This window comes from Erpetoichthys calabaricus, chromosome 4 (assembly GCF_900747795.2).
Source record: "Erpetoichthys calabaricus chromosome 4, fErpCal1.3, whole genome shotgun sequence".
NCBI lineage: Eukaryota > Metazoa > Chordata > Cladistia > Polypteriformes > Polypteridae > Erpetoichthys > Erpetoichthys calabaricus.
The window spans coordinates 243,467,429-243,485,051 of NC_041397.2; the positions used below are offsets into that span (position 1 = coordinate 243,467,429).

General features: G+C 38.9%; 1 protein-coding gene across 2 annotated transcripts in view; it reads right to left on the reverse strand.

Moving 5' to 3' along the window:
• Nucleotides 1-720: 720 nt before the first annotated feature.
• Nucleotides 721-17,623, reverse strand: part of hephl1a (hephaestin-like 1a) — a 35,546-nt gene continuing 18,643 nt past the window's right edge. Inside the window, exons 7-20 of one of the 2 annotated variants that reach the window (XM_028800517.2) lie at nucleotides 16,687-16,826; nucleotides 16,072-16,203; nucleotides 15,678-15,874; nucleotides 15,392-15,539; nucleotides 14,945-15,157; nucleotides 14,374-14,584; nucleotides 9,371-9,510; nucleotides 9,063-9,197; nucleotides 8,632-8,738; nucleotides 7,771-7,993; nucleotides 7,318-7,457; nucleotides 7,006-7,168; nucleotides 2,625-2,666; nucleotides 721-1,896 (exon numbers count right to left, since the gene is read on the reverse strand). In XM_028800517.2, coding sequence (XP_028656350.1) covers nucleotides 1,697-1,896; nucleotides 2,625-2,666; nucleotides 7,006-7,168; nucleotides 7,318-7,457; nucleotides 7,771-7,993; nucleotides 8,632-8,738; nucleotides 9,063-9,197; nucleotides 9,371-9,510; nucleotides 14,374-14,584; nucleotides 14,945-15,157; nucleotides 15,392-15,539; nucleotides 15,678-15,874; nucleotides 16,072-16,203; nucleotides 16,687-16,826 — 2,191 coding nt within the window. In that variant the 3' untranslated portion in view covers nucleotides 721-1,696. Of the gene's footprint in view, nucleotides 1,897-2,624; nucleotides 2,667-7,005; nucleotides 7,169-7,317; nucleotides 7,458-7,770; nucleotides 7,994-8,631; nucleotides 8,739-9,062; nucleotides 9,198-9,370; nucleotides 9,511-14,373; nucleotides 14,585-14,944; nucleotides 15,158-15,391; nucleotides 15,540-15,677; nucleotides 15,875-16,071; nucleotides 16,204-16,686; nucleotides 16,827-17,623 lie in introns of those variants that run through there. The other variant, XM_051925767.1, reaches the window with a different exon arrangement.

Here is a 17,623-nt window from a genome sequence, read left to right on the forward strand (position 1 = left end):
TGAAAAAGAGACAAATGTTTGTTTGCAGTGTTTGAATAACGTTCCTGTCTCTCTACAACCTCCTGTGTTTCTGCGCAAATCTGTGACCCAAGCATGACAATATAAAAATAACCATATAAACATATGGTTTCTACTTCGCGGATTTTCTTATTTCGCGGGTGGCTCTGGAACGCAACCCCCGCGATGGAGGAGGGATTACTGTACATATTTAAATTTAGCAAAGTTTGGAAGTAGAGCCTATAATGGTAGCGACCAACCCTGGACAATGTGTCAGTTCATCATGAGCAGGGACAGATAAAGATTCTACAGTGCCCACAATCACCCTCAAACTCATACACAGCAGTAGATCAAATACATTATAATACACTAAACTATTTTGGCCCAAATCGTGAGCTCCCAAATGACTTTTCAAATCGGCACAAGATCATGAGAAAGTCATTGAGGGTAGTAAAGTCACAAGGTATGAAAGGAGTTCCAGCCCAATCTAAGTAGCATTTGAGTTCCTGATGCAATATAATGTGGCCACATTACAAAATGTATCTGAAATCACTTGTTATTTTTCTTGGAAAAGGTGATTGTAATTTAATTTATTATATTTCTGGCCTGGCTAGTGACATTGTGAGTGACTTTTTCTGATGCTCCTAGGCACTTGTGCAGTTGCCCATATGGATATTCTGGTCTTGATCATGAGGCAAAAAATGCATACTTGCAGTCATGTACTAATGGGGAGTCAGTTTAATCTTGGTTTTCACCCCACATACAAAGTACTGTACATAAGTGTATCAGAGAAAAATCCTTGCTAAGGTGGGGGGAGGGAAAAAAATGTATATTCCACTACAGACTAGGATATGAATCAGGGTCCCTGGAATGGTGAGGGAACAGAACTAACCATTTTGCCACACTACCACCTAAACAAGTTATAATCCATAAAAATATCTAATTAGGTATAAACAGCAAAAGAAAGAAAAAAATGATATGGCTAACAAGAAACAGTTCCCTCAAGACCTCCTTACAGCATCACACAAGGAAAATGTTCTCTTGCAGTGAATTTCCAGGTCACTGAAATACAGCTGCTCAATGGTGCCATGAATGTGAAGTTATGAGAAAGACAATAAATCATATACAGATCATAGATGTGCCAGCAATTGTTTAAAGTGAACTGAAATAATATAGCACATATTGATTTTTACTTTATACAAAATGTAAAAAAGTGCAAGCAGATGAGCATTGCTTATTGGACGTGTACAAAGTGTCATGTTCTCACAGTATCTTTCATTTAAAGATCAAGGTAAAGACATGTGGTCAGTTATCTAGGCAGTTGCTTTGAATACCATTCAGGGGAATGTGGTACCTAAATGGTTTCATGAAGACCACTAATACAAAAGTGTTCCAGTTTGATTACCTTGAGGTGTGCAAGCAGTGGACAACTTAATATATCAGAATGACCATACCAGGTAAAACACAATACAAGCAAATTACAATAGAGGTGGCCCACTCATTATCAATTGTATGACTAGATTAGGCAAGACCTCAAAGTGCCAGATATAACAAAAAGGTGGATAACACAGCTCAAAGGATATTTTAGTTGGATGTGCCTGGCACACTCATACTTTCCAGTATCCAATTCTGGCTTCCTTAAACTAGTGCAAGGCACCAACACCTTCTTAGCACAACATGGATCTTAATTTCAATGATCCTACAGACTGTCGTTTAATGCCATCAGTCCATGCTGAGGATATCTGCCCTTTCTCCTCTGTAAGATGGCAATCCATCCCAGCACCACACAGAGCCCAATCAGCAGCAGAAGGCCTACAGTAAAGAGAGAGATCAGTGCATCCTTTGCCTGCTGCTTATCCAGCTGCTTCCCAAAGAAGTCAACCGTCATTTCTTGTACAGCTGCCAAGGAGACAAAAGAGATAAGGTCGTGAAAAACTTCAACCAGTCTAACATGAAGTTCAGCTAGGAAAAGATAAACTGAAAGAAGTACAGAGTCAGTGGTCTTTTATTAGGTGCAAATAATTTAAGAAATAAATGCAACAGGATCAAGGATGCCAGGAGGTCAACTCTGCATAGTGTTTTCCTTCAGCAAGAGCCAAATACAGTACATTGATATTACAGTATGGCCAGCTGGTCAAAAGGTCATTAACAACTAAGGCTTAAAAGACGAGCAGGAGTTCGGCCCACGAGTCTTAAAAACCTAATACTGTATTGTTAAAAAAAAACAAAAAAAAAAAAACACAAAACAGGTTGACTGGACAGCATATATGGGATGACAGACATGGCTCTCAATGATCAGGGCACAAATCTCCTGTGAACATATTTGATTATTTATCATCTGGGCAGAACTATGGTTGACCTACTAATTCTTGGATGAGACAGAGTGGGGGAAAAATTACAGCTCTACCAGACCTTACAGCATTAGGGCTTGTCTCTTCAGAAACACCCATTGTCTCACAAACTGCAAATCAACTTGATCAGTTACTGGCAGATCCTGAGCAGTAAAGAATGATATTACTTTAACAAGTCAGATTGTAATTTTCCAGTAATAGCAAAACGTAGCAAGCTTGACAACAGGTTTTGTATACACATTTGATATTTAGATGCTAAAATCTGAAGAAAAGTACCGTCTTGAAGGTGAGAATCCTCACTTGAAAATGGCACATCACCTGCAAAATAAATGCATTTTGACACAATTATAATGTGAACTGAACTCATTATCAGACATGTAGAAAAATATATAATCTGAACCTTTTATTTTAAGTAGTGTGAAACATTGTTTTCATTTTGCCTTATTGCAGGCAATTCTGCCAACACTACTTACAACACTAAAAATCTTGTCTGAATAGCTTCAGAAAGGTGTTTTGTAAAGGACAGAAATGAATCCACTGTGATTTCAAACAATTTTTTATAAACATACTTTTTGGTGGTACAGTATATCCCTTCATTAATATAAATGATATTGAATAGTGGAAGTAATTTAGTTTTGAATTCTGTAAACCATTTTGTTTTTTTCTTAAAATGCCTAAAACAATGTCATGATAAACACATATAGCAATAGAAAATTTATTGAATACTAATGACATTCTTATGAACTGAAGTGGTAACGTTAATCTCTAAGGTAAATAATTATGCACAAGAAAGTCAGAGATGTGAACTAATAATGCAAGATTGATAGAGATGGCAATGGTTCTGATTTCTTAAGGGACACTAGTAATCAGTATTGCCAGATCCTTTGGAGTTTGGCACTGTTGCCGTCCTTCCCCATTGCAGTTTTGCCGGCCTTGACATCAGGGATGTGGCTTGAGACCTTTGGAGTTTTACCATTTGGGCAGCCACATCTATCCTTTGAAAACAGCACAAAAAATTAACATAACGGCAAATCAAAAATTGTCCCTGCACAACGCTTTCAAAAATAGCCCAACTTGGTGTGAAAATCATGCATTTGGCAACCCAGCTAGTAAAGTCTTCTGTGTCCTGTAGCTTAAAATGGATTACAAAAGTGGAAAATTCAAAGGAAATTAAGATGTCGTTATGCTTCTCTAGACCATAACATATTCTAAAATAAATGCACATCTTAATACGTGAAACATCTAGAAGACTGAATAGCATAATAAAACTGTTTAGAAAAATATGAGATAATATTTTTTCTGTTATACAAAATCATATTATACTAATAAACAGTACTGGGATCAAACCACACAGGCTGGTCTTTGTTCCCTAGTGCATCAAAAAGCTATTAAGTCCCATGACCCTGTTGCCAGTTCACTGATTGTCCTTCCTTGGAGCACTGTTGGTAGGCACTAACCACTGCATACAGAAACTCCCCATAAGATCTGCCATTTTGGAGATGCTTCGTCCCAGTTGTCTAGCCTTCACAATTTAGCCCTTGTCAGAGTTACTCAGATCCTTACACTTGTCCATTTTTTCCTATTACAAACACATCACCTTCAAGAACTGAGTGTTCACTTGCTTCCTAATATTACCCTCCCCTTAACAGATGATGCTGTAACAAGATAAATAATGTTATTTAATTCAACTGTCAGGGGTTTTAATGTTGCGCCAGTTTAGTGCAGGTTTTTTCTTCCTGCTTACAAGACTCTGCATTTATTTATATTAAATTTGATTTTCTACATATATTATTCTCAAGTGTGAGCTGACCTGTGTTGCAGTGGGTAGTGCTGCTGCCTCACAAATACATCCTGGACTTGAATCCCATACTTTGTCATTAAGCAAAGTCCAAATGTAAAATCTGTCTGTCTAGGTCAGTGAGGGGATGGGTGTAAGCGTGAGTGAGCTGTGTGACGGACTGGCATGCTGTCTAGGGTGTAACCTGCCTTGCTTTCTGCACCTCCAGGTTACCCGCTTGTCCTACAACACCCTAAATTGAATTAAGTGGGTCAAATTACTCCCAAATATGAATTTTGTGCAGGTCCACCATCAGAAGTTGTATTGACTCCAGGAAATTTACATTCCACCTAACTTAGTGTATGGCGGAGTGGTGGCTCTGAGGCAAGGGATCTGCGCCAGCATCGAAAGGTTGCTGGTTCGAATCCCATAAACACCAGAAGTGACTACTCCATTAGGCCCCTGAGCAAGGCCCTTAACCTGCAATTGCTCCGTCCTGGGTGTGATGTTAACTTACATCCAGCCCTGCAAGCAGGTACTCCAACTTGCAGGGAAAACTTGGGGGTTGGTGCCAGGATCGGTACTTCAGCCACTGAAGAAGAAGAAAAAAAAAAACACCTCGCACTGTTCAGTGTGGTGCTGAGGCGTCACCCATTGCACAGCTACTCTCAGATCTCAAACTGAGTGGTTCGCTGTGTGGTGGGTGCAGCAACATGCTATAATCAGCGCATGCTCTCAATCTCTCTCTCTAACTTAGTGTCATCTACAAAAATACTTTGCTTATAAATTAAACAGACCAGCAGCAACAGCACCAACCCTTGCAGGGAGGGCAAGTGCCACCATTAAGGTGAATTAGGCATTAGGCAGATAATAAAGGGGAGAGGCTAGCTACTAATAAGCTTGGCCTAGGGTGCAAAATAACCTAGCACCAGCACTGCCTGCAGGGCATCACTTATAACATTAAGACAAATTAAGAATAAGACCCTCACTCCAAAAGCCTGTGTGAATATGTGAGTAAGCTAATTCTATACACACTTTACATCTTGAATTCCTGCTCTCCAATGATTAATCTCTCATGCGCTACCATATGAAAAACATTTTAAATGTCAATGTGGATAGTTCCTTAGGCCATAGGTTGCTTATCAGTAAAATGTAACTGATTGATTTTTTACAATGCATTACAATATTAGTAACATTCACAAAGCCACTTAAAGTAGTTCTGGGTAAATAGGGAGATTAGAGTCTATACTGAAACCACTGGACACAAGTCAGAAGCCAACCACTTCATCGGCAGGTACAATCAAACAGGGCCAATTTATAAAAACATAAATAAATAAAAAAAAATTAAATCATCAATTAAACTAACAGGGCCTTGGAACAAGATGATTTGGACCAGCCATAGAAACTACACCTCACCTCGCCATGCTGAAGCAAGAACACCACAAAAATTCTACACAGACAATGTTAACTACTTTCCTCACCATTGCCACTCCAGATAAAAATTGTATCTTGTCTAAGTGATTTAATTAATTAATTAATTAATTAATTAAAATACAAGGTAACTGACTACACCGTGATTGCCAAGACTGGTGGAGCAACCTATTTTTTTAAACAAAATACAACACATAGACAAAATTGCAATTCTTAGGTTATGTTGAATGGCGAAGTTTGTCTTATCATCCCCATTTTTTTTGTGGACTGTTGGATTTTGCTTCTAATGATTTCTTTCTTTTTAATCTTTCTAAAGTTTGGTATCACTTTGCTGTTCACATGATAGATTGCTTAGAATGACCAGTATTTTCCTTGCATCTATTAGTAAGTAGGTCACCAATTTCTGTACAGTGATCCCTCGCTATATCGTGCTTCGCCTTTCGCGGCTTCACTCCATCGCGGATTTTATATGTAAGCATATTTAAATATATATCGTGGATTTTTTGCTGGTTCGCAGATTTCTGCGGACAATGGGTCTTTTAATTTCTGATACATGCTTCCTCAGTTGGTTTGCCCAGTTGATTTCATACAAGGGACGCTATTGGCAGATGGCTGAGAAGCTACCCAGCTTACTTTTCTCTCTCTCTCTCTCTTGCGCTGACTTTTTCTGATCCTGACGTAGGGGGATTGAGCAGGGGGGCTGTTCACACACCTAGACAATACGGACGCTTGTCTAAAAATGCTGAAAGATTATCTTCACGTTGGCTACCTTCTGTGCAGCTGCTTTGTGAAGCGACATGCAGCACGGTGCTTCGCATACTTAAAAGCACGAAGGGCACGTATTGATTTTTCTGTCTCTCTCTCTCTCTGCTCCTGACGGAGGGGGTGTCAGCTGCCACCTTCAACAGCTTTGTGCCGCGGTGCTTCGCATACTTAAAAGCAAACAGCCCTATTGATTTGTTTGCTCCTTTGAAGAGGAAGATATGTTTGCATTCTTTTAATTGTGAGACAGAACTGTCATCTCTGTCTTGTCATGGAGCACAGTTTAAACTTTTGAAAAAGAGACAAATGTTTGTTTGCAGTGTTTGAATAACGTTCCTGTCTCTCTACAACCTCCTGTGTTTCTGCGCAAATCTGTGACCCAAGCATGACAATATAAAAATAACCATATAAACATATGGTTTCTACTTCGTGGATTTTCTTATTTCGCGGGTGGCTCTGGAACGCAACCCCCGCGATGGAGGAGGGATTACTGTATTACTAAAAAAATTCAGACATAAGTGTTTTAAAAATAAATCAATTAAATAAAAAATATACTGAACTATCTGATCTCACACATGGCATTGCTCAAGGACAGGGATTCCTGTAGGCCTCATAAAATGGGGTTAGTGGTTTTTCTTTAAAAAAATGTTAAGATACTAAAAGGTAAAAAGTAGGAGTCACAATTACCTCCACGGTTCAGAACGGTGAAGACCGTCTCCATCCCAGCATGGATATGATCATTCACGTGGCAGTGTAGGAGCCACGTCCCTGGATTTCCTGCCATAAGTTCTATTGTCTGGAAGGTACCAGGAAATAAGTCATAGACATCTGCCCGATGTTCTTGATCAGTCTGCAAAGAGCAAATACAATATTCTAAAATGTGCACCAGTGCTTCCTGAGTAAAAGATTTATGTCTGCTGAGATTCTCTTTTCTGGAGGAAGTTATACAGGGAATCGTTTAAGACTAACCCTATTTGCGAACATGAACAGAAAATCTACCTTAAAAATAAATGTCTGTGCATGGAAGTGCACTGTGTGCAGGTCAACTTCACTGCCCATTCCCAACAGATACCAGTCTGTCTTCTCTCCCTGGGTCATCACAAGGCCATGCAGATTCCCAAAGAGTTTGCCATTTATTGCTGAAGATAAAGAGCAAGAGAGTAGCAGCAGTGCAGACTGGACAAGGTGTGCAAAGGCCAAATACTTGAGGGAAATGCAAAAGTGTAAAAGCAGTGCAGAGCAGCCATAATGTACTTAAGAGTATAATGTATGACGGGTCAGATTAGTGCACAGGGATCAAACTGGAGACCAGAATGATACAGATTTGTGGCAGAATACAACAGGAATGAAGTCTGGGATACAATACATACAAAAGGAATGTAAACCAGTGAAACACAGAGAAAAGGAGCTCAAGTGAGTAATTTTTACAACACCAACTTTATTTCTGCTCACCATGCATTTGGTTGCTTTCCAAGAAATCCTCATTATTTTCTATGGTCTGCAGATCAGTGTGTAGATACTGGGCAATGTTGTCACCCAGATACCAGGACTGGTTTTCATCAAACACCATGAACAACAATGCAAACTCTCTGTCGACATCTTTTCTTCTGCCATGAACATCTAGAACCCCACGGCGGCATGTAATGAGAGGCCCAACAAGTCCACTGTAGGTATCCTGGAAGAAAATGTAGAATGGTACAGGTATTAGTGAGACTCTGCATCCCCATATCTATAGGTCTATACATCCTAATCATGCTCAACAGTGAAAAGTTGAAAAAAAATTGCAAAAGCAGGACTGTTTTAAGATGTAATCAGTGCCAAACATTCAAAAAGGGCTTGTTGTAGGATAGCAATCAGTGGATATAAAACCTAAAAAGTAGTAAGAAAAAAAATCTTTCAATATTTGCAATGAAAATGTTTATTGCAATTTTTTCAGGTTTTTTGGCATTACATTCTGCCTGTCTGCATATTTTGCAGTTAAATGCCAAATGAATGTTTTTTGTTTTAATTTGAAATTCACTAAAACTATGTTCTGATGAAGACTAGGGCTATTACAAATTAAACTTTTACAGAATTTAACTGTTATAAAATGTATTAGCCCATAAAATCACACCCCATCCAAACAAGAAAATACACATGCCACAAAGATTCATAGAATTAAAAAGCATGCATGCCACATTGGGATGTCAAAAACAGGTTAATCCCTTATTTTTTTAATACGGACCTACATGTGATTATTAAGGTGCCCCCATCATGCAATGTACTCTCTTTCCATGTCTTTCACATTATGTCCCCATACAGACTCTTTCTCACCTTAACAAAGTTTGTGCCTGAATGATAAGCCCAAGTGAGACAGTTGGAATCACTAGGGCTAGGGCCCATGCCCTCTGGAACATTCCACCTGTAGGTCTGCACCTGACCTAGAAAACGGGATAATCTCAGTTATCCAAGGCAAGTAGTGTGATCTTCTATCATTTCAGTGTTATGTAATTCCAAACACACTGAAGTACAATTTCATCATACCTGCTCTTCTGAATCTTAACCCAGTGATGCCTACTCTTATCCTATCCCAGTTCTCAAATATTGGTGAAAATTAACTACTGAATGAGGCAGAGTGTATATCACAGGCAAATGGTCACAGGACTAAGTTCTTAGAAGTCAAGTTACTATAAATACAATAGAAGTAAAGACATATAGATGCTAATGAACCAAACAATGCTGGACTGTCAGTCATAGACACTTACCTGGTGCTGTGTTTCTTAAACCATGGTTCACAATCTCCTGCTGCACTCCATGAGCTTCAATAGAGTACGGACGGGTGGCCATGTTCTTAAATACAATTAAGATTATGTCTCCAACTTCTGCTTTAATTAGCGGTCCTAGATAGATGGAATCAGTCAAACTTTGAGACAATGCCACACAGGTTCTTCTGACCCCTGAAGTTTATATGCAGGTCTAGCAGCCACAATAACCCAATAATATTTAGTGTTCCTCGCCCCATTTGCTGCAGTTCTACATGGAATCAAGTTTTATATAATGAAGCTAGATTTACCAAGTATCTGTAGGTGTTCCTCTTCTGGAGACAGACTTTTCCTTTTTGTGAAGTGCCCATTGCTATACTCCCGGTATACTACTTTCTTATATTTGGATCCAATTCGCCCATGTCCTTTGTCAATAAATGTGTGGCCATAGCTGTAAAGGAGAGCATTATATACTCAGTACTATGATCCTGAACTCAAAACAGTGTTTACCAGCTATGGTGAATGAAAAAAGCAAAAGAAAAATATCATAATCTATACCTTATGACCTGAAGTATCATACCCTGGAGATTCTACTGGTAGGCTCAGACGAATCAGATAAATGGGATCTGATTAGTGGCTTAGGAGGGTTAAACATTAATAATAATAATTCTTTGCATTTATATAGTGCTTTTCTCACTACTCAAAGCGCTCTTGTCCATGTTCAAAGTCTAATATGGCAAACCCTGTTACTGGGGATTTACAAACATGGACAGATGTTGCATGCAACAAATTTGATTAGCACCAGTGTGAGTCACTCCCTCTTCAGAAAGTTATGAGGCGTAACTTGATAACATCTCACTTTCTCCTTACCCCTATGTCAGGCCTAGCTTCAGATTAAAGGCCAGAACATAACAAATTGTCCAAACTTTAGTTGACATAAGGAAAGATGTTTAGGATGCATCATGCAGTTTGTGTTATACTTTACTTTGCATGTTTCTCATAACAGTTATATTCTTTTTAGTAGATTTTCCCTGTAGTGAAAGTTTTGCAGAGAAGCATCAAGGACATTCTTGAACCTTAAAAACACTCGTGTTGATTTTCACAAGACAAAGGGAAGTGGAAAAAGCAGTTTTGGTAAAGGAGAAAATTCTTTGCAAATAAAAGAAAAACCAGGGGGTTTGATGATATACAAGATATGAGCTGCATATCACTATCACTTGAACTTCTGTCCATTATTGTGTGACAATATGGAATCCTTTTTTACGGCACAGTCTTTGCTGCATTGACTATCACAGAACTATAAAACTTGAACATAAAAAAATTCTACAGATCTTTCAGAGCTAAACTAATTGTAGGAAATGACCTTCTGCCCTCGTAGCCACATCATATATAATATGTGCAATGTTTGTCAGCCAAATTGCAATTAAATATTTCTGAAAGCAAGAAATGGTGTCAATAAGTGTGCAAAAGGGTGCTTATTAAATATACCAATTTCTAGGATACCCAATAACTGGTTACTATAGCTCCTAACAAAAGCAATATCATGAAGACAACACTGAAAAGAAATTTTTGTGTCACTTGGGAAGGAAGGAAGGAAATTTCTGAGACAGTAAAAATACTGTAAAGGACAATGAAGATTATTCAGTACAAATGGTAAAACAAGGCAGCATTGAACAATTGTGTAGAACAGTGCACCATCAAAAGCTTAAACAGGTGAAATAACATTGGTCAGGAAGGCTGGTGAGAGGCCCAAAGAATCCTTAAAGTAATTACATTTTTCTAGAAGTGAAGTAGTAAATATTATGCATATGAAAATAATCACCTGTTTGCTTCACTAAGACTCATGGGAGTCGGGCAAAACAAAAAGCCATTAAAAAATATTGGTTGCAGTTTGAGAGAAAGCGTAAGTGAGACTGCATGGTCTTATGAGACTGAAACTGTCCTTTGTGCCTAGATAGGGAAGGATGCCCTCTTCGTTGATTTCCTGTTTGTGAGGTCTTTGAAGATTGCTGGTGGAGTTATTCCAAACAGTCACAAATTCCACCATTTAAAATTTGATTTTCTACAATTTCATACATTAGCTCATGCTACCACTGTGCTAAAACCACTGCAAACATGAAAGGCTATGGTAAAGTCAACCTGTACAAGCATCTGCTGTTAACTTTATACTGAAAGACATAATAAGAAATACAACTATTCAGCTGTTACCCTTCATTAACTTCTCAACTGTCAAGCCATCGACACAGATCACCCAACCGCCCATGAAACAAGAACTGGAAGCACAGGAAAAGGACAGTGAATTCCACAGGTCACAGAGTGTGCTTTACTCTCTTTACAGGGGAAAGACTGGAAGCATTCCTAGGAAGACATATTTAAATAAGATAATTAACTGGTCCATTATGGTCAGGAAGAGTGAATGGACCCAGGTCCAAAATAAAACAGGTCTAAAGAGTGAGGACCTCAGTTCATTTGCAGCTGCAAAAACAGGAAGTCAGTTCAAGGATACCCAAAGGCTTATTGATGAACAAGAAATCCCTACAAACTACTGACTTAACTAAAGGAAGTCTGGTGTTTTCTCTAAGGGAAGTTGAACTTGTACACTATAAAGTTTCACTGTGCTACCAAGGGAAGAGACACAGACTCAGAAAACTTAAAAGTCTTTATAATTGCCCTAATTATTGACTTCATCTGGCATTTAACTCATTATTAAAAGCATTTCCCAAAGCTTGGGAATGGAAAACTTGAAATTTTGTTTTGGTTTGTTGAAGTGACTGGATTTCTTTTTTTACAGTCCAGAACTAAATATCAACTGTTCTGATCTCAATGCTAATGTTAAATAGTCATAGACTCAATTTTCTAGAAGGACCAGATTTATTAAATTAATGCATCTTGGATACTTGGATAAAAATGCAAAGCCTGGTAGGTGCTCATAAAGGCACAAGGAAGAAGCAAAATGAATTCTGCCTGTTTCATATTATTTTTAAAGCCTTCTTTTCCATCTTGAAGTCTTTAACATCAAAGGCAATTCAGCCAAATGAATAAGCCTTTCTAAAATGTCAACTCTGAGCAGTTAATTTATTTTAGGATGGTGTCACAAGTGTTTAAGACTGCACCATTCTAATAACTTCTATCTTGCTTTTAATTTACTTTTTGGAGTTATAAACTTGGAGTGGAGAAGGGATTTCTTTTGACATTACGCCAATTGCACATGAGTCATGATTCACAAATACTTTTTTCTTTTTGCACAATAAAGCTGTGAAAGTGACAAGTTATGAAAGAGAAAAAGCAATTTAACAGACCCGGCATTCCTTTTGGGTGTTTTGTTTCAAACCTACAACTGGATTTAAAAGGCTCTGTAAATGAATGAACAGTATTTACCTGTCTTCTGTGCAGTGTGTTCTTATATATGCCATAAGATGATTCACTTATTCTCATGAAAATGCACACCTGCTTGGCTACAACGAGAGGTGGTGGACTGAAGGAATTTAGAGCAGCCCAAATAGGTAATGGCTAATTACAGACAGCAAAACTTGACAACCTTCATTAGCTTTCTTTTTTGTTTTGTTTATAACATGGAAACATGTATTGCATGCATCTTTTATTACTGCTTAAATCTGACATGCTAGAATAATGATAAGTAGAGTTTTGTTTTATGTTTCAGGACGTATTCAGTTTAGACAGTAACTACCATTAAGAGTTTAATCAATGTTTCAGTTGTAGTTGGTTAAGGTCAGTCTTCAACAAAAAGGTAAAATGGATACGGTAAACTACAGGGACAAAAGAAAACCCAATGTAGCCTACAAAAGACCTGCAGCTTGAAGGAACATCCATCTGCTAGCAGGATGGCAATGTTAAAAAAAACAAAAAAACACACAACTCAGTAAGAAGGATATGGAATGAAAGCTTTTAACAACGATCCTCATCAAGTTTCAGAAATGTAAGCAATTTCACAAATATAACTGGACACATTGCTGTATCCAGATGTGAAATGCTACTATAGAGTAAGTTCCATCTGTAATTTATTTCTACATAATTTTGGACAAAATATCATAAATAGTTATTTAACCGATAATGTTTTTTCAACTTATTTGATTCATCATTAGAAATACTTATTCAATTTTTGTTTTCATTATGACATACAGAGATTTCCACATTGATCAATGGCAAAAACTCCAAATTAAAATGTAATAGGATTCCATAATAAAATACCATAAAACAGGAAAGAGAACACCTTATTTATTTACTGTGAATTTTGAGACAGGGCAGAGAGAATACAGCCTACTAGACAGTCAATGTGTTTACATGTGTTTTAATAACCCTGTTACTCACAGAAACCTGGTTTCTAAAATGCCATGTAAATCCTTATTCCAGTTTTTCTCTGCTAGTAACCCAGTTATGTGGCCATATAAACCCTTAACTGGGCTACAGTTAATGATTTTGTAGTCTGCACATGTTCGTTACACTCTGTTCACCTGATTAGCTTTGCGCATACTTTCAGCAGCCACAGGTAGAAGCATCCACAATATAAATTTCCTGAGGGAAATGCATGGGCAATCACATTACTCCTTCTCCTGGTTGAAATAAAATCAGCCTCAATACTCCAGAAATTGCTAAATTTATGTTGATGAACTAATGTACACAGCTAAGCTCAGCATCACAGTCTCAAGAGCAGTAGGGTAACATGCATCACGTAGTCCAATTACCTTTCAAAGTAACAAGTAACCTAATGCAATACTTACATATTTTACTGAAGTAAAAACACCTGTGTTATTATCCCAGCAACACTGGGCGTTATGCAAGAAGCACATGTACTTCTGCACTGCTCCTTTGTGGAGCTCAATTGCACAGCAAACCAGAAAAGTGTGTGTTGTGTGCAATACGGTACCAGAAACATGTTAATAAAGTGACAGTTTAGTGAAAAGTGAAAGTTTAGTTTTAATTCAGTTATTTGCTAAAGATATGCTGAAACAGTGTGAATCATCAGGGGGGCTCAGGTTGAGAATGTAAAAATGGGATGAATGTTATTTACTTCAGAGCACACAAATTACTAAATATATTTATAAAACACAAGAAAATTATCACAAAGTTCCAGCTTGTTTTTGGATTCACAGTGGCAGATGATGACAACATTTCAATTTTTTTTTCTGTACAGGTTTATGACTTTAGAGCTTTTTGCCAAAGGGGAACTCCAGACGATTACTTGCGCATGTAAATGTAAATTTTTAAGAAACCCAGTTTCTGCCTTAAACAGGTTATTCACTGTATGCCAATTATGTATGTGCATGTAAACGCACTCAATGTGTATCTACAGTACCTCTGCTCTCCAGTAGTATTATGCCTCGCCAGTTCCCAGGACCTGTTTGGAGCATAATCCCACTCCACCTCCTCTGCAGCAATGTAGTATGTCCGCACCACACCGACAGGTTTAACTGGGGGTCTCTGTTCTTTGCAGGCTCTGACAGAGTAAAGCTGTCTCATACCCCCAGAGTAGTGGTCAGCTGTACTGCAACTGATCTCAAAGTCTCCTGAAAGATATTTCAAATGTTACATGACCAACACGCACAACAGTTATCACACTTGTAGTCCAGAACAAGTCATTACTCAAGCTTTTCATTTTGGTACCTTATTTACCTAGAAATAGCCAGAGATGCTGAGGAGAATCTCAGCATCACGTGCAAACACAAACAGGGTAACCCTTATGCCAGGTGACTATCAGAGGGATCACAACTCACTGAATACTGAAAAACCCAAACTCATTAATAGGAATTGGCAAGGAAAAAAATCTCTACAGGCAAAGTGACACATTCTTTATCAAGTCAAAGAACTCAAAGGAGCTGGGAAACCCAGCGACTCCAGTTCAGAAACAAGAAACATAATTGGCTTACCTACAACGTTCACTTGCATGAGCACCGAGTCTGATATGTGTGGAAACAAGCTGACTGTATCTCTGGTGCTACCCTGTTTCTGGATAGTGTTCCCTTGGAAGCGGACACTATGCAAATCCACCTCTGTGCCCAGTGCCAGGAGGTGCCAAGAAATATTAGATCCTGCACACATAACAGGGGTGGGCATATTCCCAAACATGTAGCCATTAACAGCTGCAAAAGAAAAATGCCACCATGGTAAATGAAGGAACAGGCAGCAATGAGAAATCCTGGTGCCTGCAACTGTGCATTTGTGTATGATGGCCTATACTGGTTGTAGATGTGTCTATGTAACATGCTGCACTGGTTCCAGCTACAGCACCTTAGTATTGACAGTGTTAATAAGTTACTCTATGACAGTGAGCATTTATGTAAGATAGTGTGTATAAGATAGGCACATCCACTCACCGTGCATTTTGTTTGACTCATGAAACTCTTCACTGTCCACTTCAAAACCAGAAGGATCATTTGTAACTGCAATGCTGGATGACAGGTACCAACTGAGGTTCTCATCAAAGACAGTAAAGAGCAAAAAGAAGTGGTCATCTATGTTGCTCTAAAATGAAACCAAATCTGTCAGACTAGGCGGAGTGTCTCCCTAATGTGGCTAATTCTAGATGTTCCTCCAGCTCTGGCAAAGAAACCAAGCAGCCTACCGAAACCCTACTTCAGCCAAGCCAAACTATATTCCTACCTGGTGGCCATTCTCATTCTTCCTACATACTAGCAATGGTCCAACCAATCCAGAGTTAGTGTCTCTGACAGGGTCCACAGATGAATAATAAATGTATGTAAGACAATCTGGATCACTGGTTGTTGGCCCATCTAACAGCACCCAGCGATATGTGAAGACATCATTAGGTTGGACTTGGCAACCAGGTTTCTTGACACCTGTATAAGACATAATCCATGGGTGTGGGTCTAAGTAAGCAAAGCTGGTTACTCTACCCCACAGAAATAGGACCTTCCAAACTGACCCGCAGGTGACAAGCTCTTACATGAATACATTTCCAAGTTCACTGCAAGTTCACAACTCAGTTATGTTGAACAAGATTAAGGAACAATTCTGAACAGAATTAAGTCCTTACCATCTGCATAGAATGAACCCTCAGACTCTTTACTGTAAGACAGTCCATGTGCCTGAATGCTGTAATTTCTGTCTGCTTTGTTCTTAAACATCACAAGAATGGTGTCACCCACTTCTCCCTTGATAACTGGGCCTGAAGAAAAAAAAAAAAAAAAAAAAAAAAAAAAAAGGCAAACAGTCAGTCAGTCATTTACCAACCCGCTATATCCTAACACAGGGTCACGGGGGTCTGCAGGAGCCAATCCCAGCCTACACAGGACACAAGGCAGGAACAAATCCCGGGCAGGGTGGAGCCCACCACAGGACACACACACACAGACCCATACACCAAGCACCCACTAGGGACAATTTAGGAACGCCAATGCACCTAACCTGCATGTCTTTGGACTGTGAGAGGAAACCGGAGCACCTGAAGGAAACCCACGCAGACACAGGGAAAACAGGCAAACTCCACGCAGGGAGGACGCGGGAAGCGAACCCAGGTCTCCTTACTGCAAGGCAGCACAGCTACCACTGCACCACCGTGCTGCCCAAAGGCAAACATATGATATTAAAATGTGATGCACCAAGGTTATGCAAATTACAGATTCCAAGTACCATGCTTGAGCTAACATACCCAGAATACCCAAATGGAACTCATTTTCAGTTCTTGGTTTTTTCTTGGTGAAGGTGTTGTCACTGTACTCCACATACATCACTTTGAGGTAACGGCCACCGATCCTACCAGATGCTTGGCTGAAGTAGGGTTCTGAGTTGCTGGCAAACAAGTAGAAACAAAAAAAGAAATGGGGGAGTTTTTTTTTGAGGAACAGATGTCCAGCACTTCTATCCTTCATCTAACAAGGGGGTAAATAGAAGAAAATGCTCAAAAAGAGAATGAAAGCCAGAGTGAGAGAGAGAGAGACAGACAGACAGAAAGAGAGAGAGGTGTAATTAAGAGATAAAGTGCCGAACAAAGGGTGTGACAAATCTCTGGGGTGACTATTTCTTCCATTTAAATATAAAGTTAATTTCCTGAATAAGGAAACTATGTCATATTACACAACATTTAGTTACAAGGGATGTCAAGCCATGCTTATCACATTGCTGGAGCATGTCACATTACATATCTAAAAATAACTAGGCATGTCAAATTAGAGGACTCTATGAGACTTACAGGTCTGTTTCACATTTCTAAAGTATCTTGAGCTCATCATAATAACTTGCTGCCTGATGGAGGTGATGTCTATTTTAAGATATACAGATTCAGTGAGTTTTGCTGCAATCTCCACCTTTCTTTCCCTCTTTTTCTTCCAACATATTGTGATACATAAAACATGCAACATTAGACTGATGAGTTTTTATTCCATTTGTGAGGTCCAAAACACCCAAGTTCCTTATTCCTCATTGCTGCACTATATGCATTGTACTTCTGGGTAAGTGCGTGTTGATAATGTTGTGGACAGGCTCCATGTATGTAAGACCTAAGATAAAAATCAAACCTGTTTGATACTGTCAGGAGGAGTCACAGAGTAGCTGAACTGAATCAGTGGGGATATCACTCTAAATGACTG